This window comes from Rutidosis leptorrhynchoides, unplaced genomic scaffold (genome assembly GCF_046630445.1).
Source record: "Rutidosis leptorrhynchoides isolate AG116_Rl617_1_P2 unplaced genomic scaffold, CSIRO_AGI_Rlap_v1 contig44, whole genome shotgun sequence".
In the NCBI taxonomy this organism is placed as follows: Eukaryota; Viridiplantae; Streptophyta; class Magnoliopsida; order Asterales; family Asteraceae; genus Rutidosis; species Rutidosis leptorrhynchoides.
The window spans coordinates 64,457-75,844 of record NW_027266672.1 but is presented as its reverse complement, the minus strand read 5'-3'; the positions used below and the strand labels follow the sequence as shown (position 1 = coordinate 75,844).

Genomic DNA, 11,388 nt, shown 5'->3' with positions numbered 1-11,388 from the left:
GAGATCCTAATAGAATCAGTTCAGCTGGAAAGGGCAGGAATGACAGAAATTTGAAGTGCTCTAAGAAACTGGCTTCAGAATGTACATCTTGCAAGAGTGACCGTCAACTGTTGCCGTGATGTTCCGAACAAATGTCTTCTCCAAAGTCTTGTGCTGCAATAGGAGAAAGATGCCACAATATTAAGGAGAGAATTCGGAGGTATGCGCTTGATAAGGCCAATGTCATACCAAGTATGCAAATGCAAGACAGCAAGCAGGAAATTTCATTGGAAAAATAAAAGAGAGAGAAAGAACAATATTAGCAACATAAAACAGCATAGATCTTTTTAAAGTGATACCTCCCAGATATCTCTGGCTTCGACAACAGTGTCTGGCGGAAGTCCAATGTCGCTCCAGTGGCCTATCACTGTATAACGATATGCGCCTCGGTTTACCAGAAGCACAGCGAGCCGATAACCAGTGAGAGGCCCGGCCCAGACCTTGAGGAAAGAAATTGGGGGCATCTTTTCAGTAAATGCTGAGCTCCATACCAGCAAAAATCGCAGATACTACAAACTCCAGCAAAGCATGTCTATGTACTGCAAATTATACCTCTTGGTCACCTTCACTCCGAACCTTCTTGGCTTGAATTCCGAGCGGATCTACCAGAGATGACCAATTTAAATTCAATAATAGGAATTCATTAGTTTTAGACTATTTCATCAACTGAGGGCAGGGAAATGTTTTGACCTTGGTTCACTGCAATGACCTCCTTGTTGGAAATTATTTCCATAGTATCGTTGTCCAAATTCCGGATATCGCAACCAAGAAGAAGAGGGGCCTACATTGCATTCTAACTAATCAAAAGATGACCCAGTGCTATATATATACCACGCATTCATAACTATGACAGAGTCCGCGATACCTTGGATATAGCCCATATACTGAAGTGAACTATGTACTCGTTCTTTGCCATTCCTCCATTCCCAATTTCAAGCATGTCAGGATCTGCACAGTGACAAATTTATAAGAGATCAAAGAGTGGGAATTGAACTCGAAACATCAATTAGCCTATAGTAGGTCTTGTCGATTATGCTTTTTAAGGTACTACCATTCCAGCCGCCAGGCCTGGCAAGCTCCGCATACGGTTCATTCAAGTCAGCTCTAGTCATCATACTGCAAGGATAGTAAAAGATTAAACATCCTCTATAGATAAGATTGAATTCCGAGACAATTTATTTAATCCTGAATGTACAACTTGGAGGACAGAAGCCAAACAGAGGATGTTTGCTGAGACCTTAATATCCGTTAACATCCATGGGTAAGCTTCTAGACAGTCATATACGAAAAAACAGCAAAATAACACGAGCAAGTTGCAAGCACCGGTGACTACCTGTCCCATGTATCAGAAATATCCATTGTCGTCCTCCAGCTGTTCCCTATCCTGGCGCCCCATAAAGCCGGGTGCAAATCCCCCCTAATAGCCAAAAGGTTAGGATAATGTAGAGTTCACATGACAAAGTAAAACATGTGAACGAGAAAAAAATGATACAGATCACTTCCAAGTAGTTTACCATTCGCAAAGTGAGAAGAAAATAGGGCGGCCAGCCTTCATCAGAGATCGGGTCATTATAGGGTATCTACATGATCAAACCATTGAATCAGTACTTAAATGTAACTTCTTTGAGAATATTAAGAAACACTACTACTCTCAGTCTTTCTGTTACCTGATGGTTGGCTTCGTGCCACCATTGTTGCAGTTATCATACTTCAAATAATCAATTCCCTGGAGAAATAATGCAATTCTTCATTATGTTTTGTGATCAAAAGGACAACCATTGTCGAAAAGTACATCTATAACCTCTTATTTGAAGTTAACATAAAAAAATGCTCAGGTAGTCAGGAAGACAAACCCAAGCTGCAAAGGTTTTGGCATCTTGTTCCTCACGACCAAGTGATCCAGGCATGGTCTTGCTACAGGTAAAATAGCTGAACGCAGGGTAAAAAATCCGTCAACTTAAGTATCAATAGAAAAACCAATTGACGTTTAAACATGTCAGTAATTCTCGTAGCAATCATGGCAGGGTGTCATACCCAGCATCCGAATATATTCCTAGCTTCAAACCCTTGCTGTGAACATAATCGGCAAGAGCTTTGATGCCAGATGGAAACGTCGTATTCTTGGCTACTAAATTGCCCTGCCATTATCATGTCATGTAGTCGAGCATAATTAGAATGTGAGTTCTGAAATGGATTTCACAGTTCAGAGCCCCAAAAGGATAGAAAGATTTACATTGTAATCACGTGCTATCTCAGCCCAGCAATCATCTGAAAAGAAAAAATCAATCAGGGCATAAAACAATCGACAAAGAACAAGCCATTACAAAAATAGAGGAAGCGAGAACTTGGTGCTGCATACCTATGTTGACGTACTCGTAGCCCAGCTTTGAAAGACCAGTAGAAACCAGAGCATCAGCTGTAAAAACAAACCCGAGTATGTCAAAATGCTCAAAAAGCTCAAGAAGCAAAGTTCGTCCTTCATAGCGTTTTAACCTCACGATACATTATTATAGTTTTCAAAATCTGAACTGTGGACTATTTATTCATGCCCAAGCAGCTTTAGGCTGGAAAAACTAAAAGAAAAGAACAACGGTTTATGCTAGTGAGACCTAATCGATATCAACTTGAAGAAGAAGACCAGTTAGTAACTGTATCAAGAAATATAATTTGAAGTCTGCATGGTAGAGAAGAGCTGTTGCTGAGGAACTTAACAAGCAAGGAAAGTAATTTACTCAGTTTGATCAAGAACCCATAAGAAAAGAGTTGAACATTGTTTAGCAGAAACTAATGCTAGCACGAACCCGTCTCTCTGAGGATCGTTTCATTAACCGTACACCAGAAGTGATTCCAACTATTCCACCTGCGAACATGGGAAGGACATCATCATAAGATTGCGTTATCATTTGAGATGAGGAAACAGGAATTATTACACGAGAAGCAATTTAAAAGGAACACATAATTGGAAAGGACAAAAAGGATAAATATGCTCCGTCATTCGATCTGCCGCATGTCGTTCGAGTCCAATCTGCCTCACCCGATGTCTTGCAATGGATTTATCTAAGTTAATCTTATCAACATAGCTTTTTCCTTGGTATATTTGATTGATTTGAGACTTACTCTTGTGAAACAATGAAATATTTAGACTTTTCACACTAGCTAAAACAAAACCAAAAAAAAGAGAGAATTTTTTTTCTAACCCAAATACATTTTGTATGCATAAGACTATCATATAGAATATGATATAGTAGAAAATATACCCTGAGTTAAGGATATTGTATAAAAAGCATCTATGTAACCACAATTATATGACCAATCATAGATTACATTTTTTATATTGTCCCCTAAAACTCTGTTAGGATCTCTTTCAGAAAATGAATTTAGTAAGTTCAAATTTTGCAAAAATGAATAAATAAGCTTATATAAAAAAGACAGCCATACATATTCCGAAGAATGCTATACTGACAGAAAAACTTGTATTCGTCACAAATTCATAGCAATGTTCCAAAAAGAACAAGACTTTACACACACACACACACACACAGAAACGACTTTTAAGCAAAAATACTCACCAACTTCTTCAACAAAGTTTTGAAAAATATATATTCGAAAATATAAGCACATAAATTATACGTAAAAATATCTAATAATTTGTTCGTGAGCTGTGTTACGACTGAGAAGTTCCGTTGCCGGGTGGATCATACAAATGTCCATTAGCCAAGGTTGGTGAGCAGGGGATGCCCTGTTTCCGGCGATGAACAGATGATCTTGCCATTATCGATCGACAACCAGACAATTTGATGACATCTCGAGCATCAGAGAGAGTTAGCCGAGCGGTCGGTCATCCCAGAATCGATCCTCAAATAATTGAATTGACACCCACTAAAGGACAAGCAACCGACATCGTAAAGCAGACCGAAATCGCACCAGCGTTTACGAAATATATCTCATAAACCGCGAAAACAATCCGAACGGTATCACAAGACTACGTCGCAAGGCAGAACGGGGAATCGATCATCATCATCCTCATGAGCGAGAGAGAGAGAGTAGTAGTACCCCATGGGAGGAGTGAGGCCGAGGCCATTGGCGAGCAGGTTCCTGCGGTACTCCTGCCGGTAGTGCAAGTACTTGGACGACTTCAAATCCACCCTCGCCTTCGACGCTCCCGCCGGAGCTCCGTCGGTCGCCAACGGCCACCACACGCACGCGATCACCACCGCCAGAAGCAGGGGATCACTCCACTTTCCCCTCACCATCACCGCCACCACTGCCACCAGTATCCTCTCTCTCTCTCTCTCTACCTGCAGAGTGTAAATTGCGGGATTCCGTTTCCTACGAAAATGGGATGAGGAGCCAGCCAGCGTTGAGACGGGATAAGGAGTAGGGCGTTGAGTATTTATAGGCTGTTTCACTGGCAGTGGGCAGAGCAGAGCAGAGCAGAGCAGAGATCAGTAACATGATTTGCGGAAACGACACTTACCCTCTCTCTCTCTCTCTCTCTCTCTCTCTCCATCCATTAACGACGAGGATTATCTGCAGCATGATTGATCGTGCAGTTAATCCGAAACGGATAAGCCCACAAAATGTGCTTCCCCGAGGTGCAACGTTGCTACATCCATGGCATCTAACAAACTCCCCTGAATCACTCGAATCCTGTTTCTACTTTTTTTTTGGTCATACACTCGAATCCTCTTAATAACTGAGATAATAGCTAGTAATCACCGAACTTTGATCTAACGAGCAATGTGGTCCTTAAACTTTAGCGCGACGTGTAGTGTCGTCTCTAAACTTTTCATTTATTTATTTAATGTGAAACATGTTCAAGATAGTTGCATCAAATATTTTCATATAATCGAAAGACTAACTTGGATATGTATTAAAAGTTTAGCGACCATCTTAAATAAATTGAAACTGCATAGATGACATTGCATGTTGAGTTGAATTTAAGAGATAATATTGAATGAATGAAAAGTTCTAGGTCTACATTGGGCATTGGATCAAAGTTCAGTAACTATATTGAACTAGACTAAAATTCGAAGACCATTTGTGTCATTTTTCCTTAATAATTGCTTCTTTGATATAATCTCAACTAAATAAAAAGATTGAGAAGTGATTTAATAAGGAAGGCTGCTTGACAAAAGAAGTATGTTCGACCTAATTCTTTATTTCATTCACTTTGGTTGGACGACTGAGATTGATACGATACATGCGCATCGCAAGAACAAACTTATTTTCCTGACAATGTTACTTTGAATATATATCCTATATAGAAGCAGACTAATGTAGAAGATAAGAGTCTTAGTTTTCTAGTGAAAACATTGAAAAAACCAGTTAGAAATTTGAAAATTGAATTCGATTATTTTCACGTAATAGAAGAAGAGAGGACGAGCGAAGATGGGAGTGGATAAGAGATCAATGACCAAAGATATAGTGTAATTCCCACCGTTTCTTTTTAATATTCCGGAATTAAAGTTTAATCATCGATGAACATCGATACTATTTGATCCCCTTTGTACCCAGCATTTAAAAATCATTAAGTTCTTTTTTTTAAAGATGGTCTTTACAAGAGATGTACCAGAAAACTCTTTCTAAAAATTCTTTATTTTTTTTTTTCTATTTCCTCCTCGTACAACTGGATGCATGAGTGAGGGATGACAATATGAAGTGGAAGACCAAGGTACTCTCTCTAGTATTCCCGACACAAAAGGCCTTCTCCTTCAAAGCTATTCCCAACACAAAAGGCCTTCTACTTCAAAGCTATAGTGATCATGAAAGGAAATTATCCGATCAATTATAAAATTACTAAATGAATGCAAGTTTATTTTGAGCGATTTTCAACAAAAATTGACTAGTGTCTATAAGGACCACATTAGAACTTCACACAAAGATTAAGGATTAAAGTGGCCAAATCAGAAAGTTTAGAACTTAATTAGAAAGTTTATAACTAAATTTTTTTATTAATTTTCCTGTAGCCATTGGGTAGGCAGAGACCAAAAAATAAAAGGGACAACCTTAATCTCCATTTGCTGAAATGGGAAAATTACCAAAAAATGCTAAATCTGATGAACCCATATCAATCCACGCCCCTCGCTTAAATTTAGGAAAGGCAATCACAACCATAGACCAAGGTGGCCTTGCCTATTGCTGGCGAGGCTAGCCTCGCTCAGATTTAAGCAAAGCGGCCTCACCCTAGAGCACATCACTCATACGGAAAGAAAAGAGGATATATATATAAAGTTAAGACGGACTTTGCAACTTAGGTCCACGTAATTGTCAGACGGTTTAAAGACTTTTTTTTTTAGGGTAATTATTATCTATTGCCCAAATTAATCAATGGATCCCACATCGAGAAACTTGAATTTCCTCTTTATTTCCAAATAAGCAAACATGTACACTCTCTCTTATTGGTTTGATCTTAGCAAATTGAAAGAGCGACATCATCAGATGACTAAAAATGGCAAAAGAAAGAAAATCCTAAGAGATTTCAAAAGAATCAGCTCGGCTGGAAAGGGCATGACCGCCGGAAATTTGAAGCGCTCTAACCGACCGGCTTCAGAATGTACAGCTTGCAAGAGTGACCGTCAATCGTTGCCGAGATGTTCCCAACAAATGTGTTCTTCAACGTCTTGTGCTGCGCATTAGGAATAAGACAGCCAACGTCATGTCCAAGCATGCAAGAAATGCAGGGCCGCAAGCAGCAGGCAATTTCATTGGAAAAACAAAAGAGGCACAGAGAACTATATCAGCAAACATAGAACAGCATAGATCTTCTAGAAATAATACCTCCCAGAGATCTCTGGCTTCGGCAACAGTCTCTAGCGGAAGTCCGATGTCGTCCCAGTGGGCTGTCAATGCGTAACGATAAGTGCCTCGGTTTACCAGAAGCACGGCGACCCGATAACCAGCGATAGGGCCAGCCCAGACCTTGAGGAAAGAGATTGGCAGTCATTTTCTCAGTATATGCTGAGCTCTACACCGGCCTAATAGCATATACACTACAGACTGCAGGAAAAAAAAAAAAAAAAAGAAGTCTATGTACTGCAGTTTATACCTCTTGGTCACCTTCGCTCCGAACCTTCTTGGCTTGAATTCCGAGTGGATCTGCCAGAGATGACCAAATCGAATTCAATAATAGGATCAATAGCTTTAGACTATTTCATCAAATGAGGGCAGGGAAATGTTTTGACCTTGGTTCACTGCAATGACCTCCTTGTTGGAAATTATTTCCCAAGTATCCTTGCTTAAATTCCGGATATCGCAGCCAAGAAGAAGAGGGGCCTACATTACATCTTAACTCATCAAAAGATGACCCAGTGTTATATATACCAGTCATGCAGTAACTACAACCATCCGCGATACCTTAGATATAGCCCATATACTGAAGTGAACCATGTACTCGTTCTTTGTCATTCCTCCATTCCCAACTTCAAGCATGTCAGGATCTGCAGATTGACAAATTTATAAGAGATCCAAGATTGGGAATTGAACACGAAACATTCAATATTAACCTATAGCCGTTCTTTATTTTGTTTTTTTTAATTGATTTTCAGGGTATTACCGTTCCAGCCACCAGGCCTGGCAAGCTCTGCGTAGGGTTCATTCAAGTCAGCTCTACTCATCATACTGCAAGGACAGTAAAAGATTGATCATCCTCGGTAAATGGGATTGAATTCCAAGGCAACTTAGTAAATCCTGAAGTACACGTTGGAGGACAGAAGCCAAACAGAGGATGTCACGCTAAGACTTTGATATCCATGGGCAAACTTCCTTACAGTCGTACCAAAAAACAAAAACACGAGCAAGTTGAAAGCACAAAAGACTACCTGTCCCACGTGTCAGAAATATCATTCGTTGTCCTCCAGCTGTTCCCTATCTTGGCGCCCCATAGAGCTGGGTGCAAATCCCCCCTAAAAGCCAAAAGGTCAAGATAATGTAGAAGTAAAACACGTGAACGAGAAAAAAATGATACAGCTCACTTCCAAGTAGTTTACCATTCGCAAAGTGAGAAGAAAATCGGGCGCCCAGCCTTCATCAGAGCTCGGGTCATCACAGGGTATCTACATAATGAAACAATTGAATCAGTACCCGAATCTAACTTTCCTTGAGAATACTAAGAGCAATGCTACTCTTAGTCTATCTGTTACCTGACGGTTGGCTTCGTGCCACCGTTGTTGCAGTTATCATACTTCAGATAATCAATTCCCTGCAGAAATAATGCAGTCATTCATTATGCTTTGTGATCGAAAGGACAACTATTGTTGAAAATTGCATCTACAACATCTAATTTGAAGCAAACATGAAAAAAATGCTTAGGTAGGCAAGAAGACAAACCCAAGCTGCAAAGGTTTTGGCATCTTGTTCCTCGTGACCAAGTGATCCAGGCATGGTCTTGCTACAAGTAAAATAGCTGAACCCAGGAAACAAATCTGTCAACTAAATTATAAATGGAAAAATCGATTGATATTTCAATATATCGGTAATTCTCGTAGCAACAATGGCCAGATGTTGTACCCGGAGTCCGAATAAATTCCTATCTTCAAACCTTTGCTGTGAACATAGTCGGCAAGAGCTTTGATGCCAGACGGAAATGCCGTATTCTTGGGTACGAAATTGCCCTGCCATCATTACAACATGTAGTCGAGCATAATCAGAATGCAAGTTCTGAATCGTTTCGGTTACAGTGTTCAAAGCCCCGAAAGGATAAAAAGACTTACGTGGTAATCGCGTGCTATCTCAGCCCAGCAATCATCTGTATAGAAAAATCAATCAGGGCATACAACAACCGACAACGAACGGCGCCATTAGGACAATATACAGAGGAAGTAAGTACTTGGAGCGTACATACCTATGTTGACATACTCATAACCCAGCTTCGAAAGACCGGTAGAAACCAGAGCATCAGCTAGAAAAATAAACCCGGATATGTCAAAATTATTAAGCTCAAGAAGCAATGTCCATCCTTAATAGCGTTTTAACCTCATAATACATCAATTTATTCATGCCCGAGCAACTTTAGGCTGGAAAAACTAAAAGAGAAAAGCAATGGTTTATACTAAGATGACCAGTTTTCAACTGTATCAAGAAATATGATTTGAACTCAAGAAGCAACGAAAGTAATTTACTCAGTTTGATCATGAACCCATAAGAGAAGAGATGAAAAATGTTTAGCAGAAACTAATGTTCAGCACGAACCAGTCTCTCTAATGACCGTTTCATTAATTACGCACGCGAAGTGATTCCAACTATTCCACCTGCATACACGAGGAGAATGAAATCATTACAGGATTGCGTTATCATTCGAGAGAAATAAAACAGGAAAACATTACAAGAAATTAATTTTAAAAAAAACACATTATTGAAAAAGACAAAAAGGATAAATTAAATATGCTCCATTCGACCTCGTTCAAGGCCGCAGCGCAGATAGCAACGTTCCAAAATAACAAGCGCTTACACAAAAAGATCACTTTTTAAAGCAAAAATACTCTTCAGCGTAGTTTAAAATAATACATATGTGGAAAATTTAAAAGAAAGTATATGTCGATATTTCGTAATTTGTTCGTGTGCTGTGTCGGGACTGAGAAGATCCGTGTTCCTCGGCGGATCATACACACATGTCCACGTGCAGAGGTAGGTGGAACAGAGCAGGGGAAGCGCTGTAATTTTTATGGATCGACAAGCAGACAATTTGACGACATCTCGAGCATCTCGGGGAGTAAGCTGAGCGGTCGGTCATCCCAGAATCGCGCTCATCGAATAATAGAGAACGACACCCACAAACGGACAAGCGACCGACGCTCCCCGGACAACAATCGCAATCACCGCGCCGACGAAAATCGCACCGATTCACGGCAACATCTCGGGAACAGTGAAAACTGTCTGAAGGGTATCAGCAGCATTCAACGCGAGACGACGTCGTAAAACGGATCCCGGAACCGATCATCATCGCCACTAGAGAGAGAGAGAGAGAGAGAGAGAGAGAGAGAGAGAGAGGTACTGTACCCCATGGGAGGAGTGAGGCCGAGGCCATTGGCGAGCAGGTTCCGGCGGTACTCCTGCTTGTAGTGCAAGTACGTGGACGACTTCAAATCCACCTTCGCCTTCGAGGCAGCTCCCCCGGAGCCCCGCCGGCCGCCGACGGCCACCAAACGCACGCGAACAGCACGGCCAGAAGCAGGCCGTCGCTCCCACTTCCTCCCCACCATCTTCGTCCCCACCACCACCACCACCACTATCCCCTCTCTCTCTCTCTCTCTACAGAGTATGGATGTGATGCGGAAGCAACGTTGAAACGGGGATAAGGACCAGCGTCGAGTATATATAGGCTGGACCTCTCTCTCTATCTCTCGTCATCGCAGTCGGCAGAGCAGAGAAGGGTAACACGAATTTACGAAAACGACACTGACTCTCTCTCTTCCTCTCTCTCGCTTTCCCTTTTTTTTTTTTTTTGTCTTTTGTCCTTATCTTTCTTTCCATTCACGACAAGGATTGGTCTGTGCATATCCGCAGAATGATTTTGCCGCTAATCCGAAACGGACAAAAAGTAAGGGACGAAGTTAGTCCATCACTTCTATCCAATTTAACAAACTTTACTTCATATCATCAATAAATGGGTAATGACAAGAATAATCTTTTAAATTTGATTCGATCTATAATGCGGATATTGCGATATCACCCCTAAACTTTCGATCTGTTTAGTGTGGTCCGTAAAATTCTAATGTGTGTACAAGTTAGTAATCCGAAACGGATAAAAAGCAAGGGACGACGTTAGTCAATCACGTCTATCCAATTTAACAAACTTTACTTCATATCATCAATAAATGGGTAATGACAATAATAATCTTTAAATTTGATTCGATCTATAATGCGGTATCTGAACTTTTATCCAATATTGCGATATCACCCCTGAAACTTTCGATTTGTTCAGTGTGGTTCATAAAATTCTAATGTGTGTACAAGTTAGTAATATTGGACAAATTGAAAGATCAGAGACAACATTATACATTTGGCTAAAGTTTAAAGATCATATCGTACAAATTAAATAGTTAGAGATCATATTGGACCTCTGACCAAAGTTCATGAACCATTTCTATTATTTTCTATTATTTATTAAGGGAGGCTACTCGACAAATAATAATGTTTGTCCTGAATTATTTATTTTGTGTGTCGAGAAAAAAGAACTTAGCTTTTATAGGATGACCTGAATTGATATGATTCATACAATGCGAGAACTTATTTTCCAGTTTGAAATTTGAAAATTGAATTCGGATTTTTTTTTTTTCAAATAAGAGCAGAAAATAGGATAAGCGAACGTGGAAGTGGATAAGAGATCAATAATCATGTATATAGTATATG

The 11,388-nt window shown here is 40.2% G+C and overlaps 2 protein-coding genes across 2 annotated transcripts; both read right to left on the bottom strand.

Annotated features, from left to right (window-relative positions):
* Positions 1-60: 60 nt before the first annotated feature.
* Positions 61-6,156, bottom strand: LOC139883720 (alpha-galactosidase 1-like). The gene is made up of 16 exons (XM_071867856.1): positions 6,081-6,156; positions 4,093-4,447; positions 2,841-2,899; positions 2,399-2,455; positions 2,273-2,307; positions 2,074-2,177; positions 1,893-1,968; positions 1,707-1,765; positions 1,554-1,619; positions 1,373-1,456; positions 1,091-1,155; positions 905-987; positions 730-820; positions 592-641; positions 339-479; positions 61-153 (listed from the first exon to the last, which is right to left on the bottom strand). The coding sequence occupies exons 1-16, from the start codon at positions 6,154-6,156 to the stop codon at positions 61-63; spliced, it is 1,494 nt and encodes a 497-aa protein (XP_071723957.1).
* A 418-nt stretch (positions 6,157-6,574) lies between these two features.
* LOC139883718 (alpha-galactosidase 1-like) lies at positions 6,575-10,238 on the bottom strand. The gene is made up of 15 exons (XM_071867855.1): positions 10,036-10,238; positions 9,229-9,287; positions 8,882-8,938; positions 8,751-8,785; positions 8,548-8,651; positions 8,368-8,443; positions 8,181-8,239; positions 8,028-8,093; positions 7,860-7,943; positions 7,595-7,659; positions 7,396-7,478; positions 7,224-7,314; positions 7,088-7,137; positions 6,820-6,960; positions 6,575-6,667 (listed from the first exon to the last, which is right to left on the bottom strand). The coding sequence occupies exons 1-15, from the start codon at positions 10,236-10,238 to the stop codon at positions 6,575-6,577; spliced, it is 1,266 nt and encodes a 421-aa protein (XP_071723956.1).
* Positions 10,239-11,388: the final 1,150 nt, after the last annotated feature.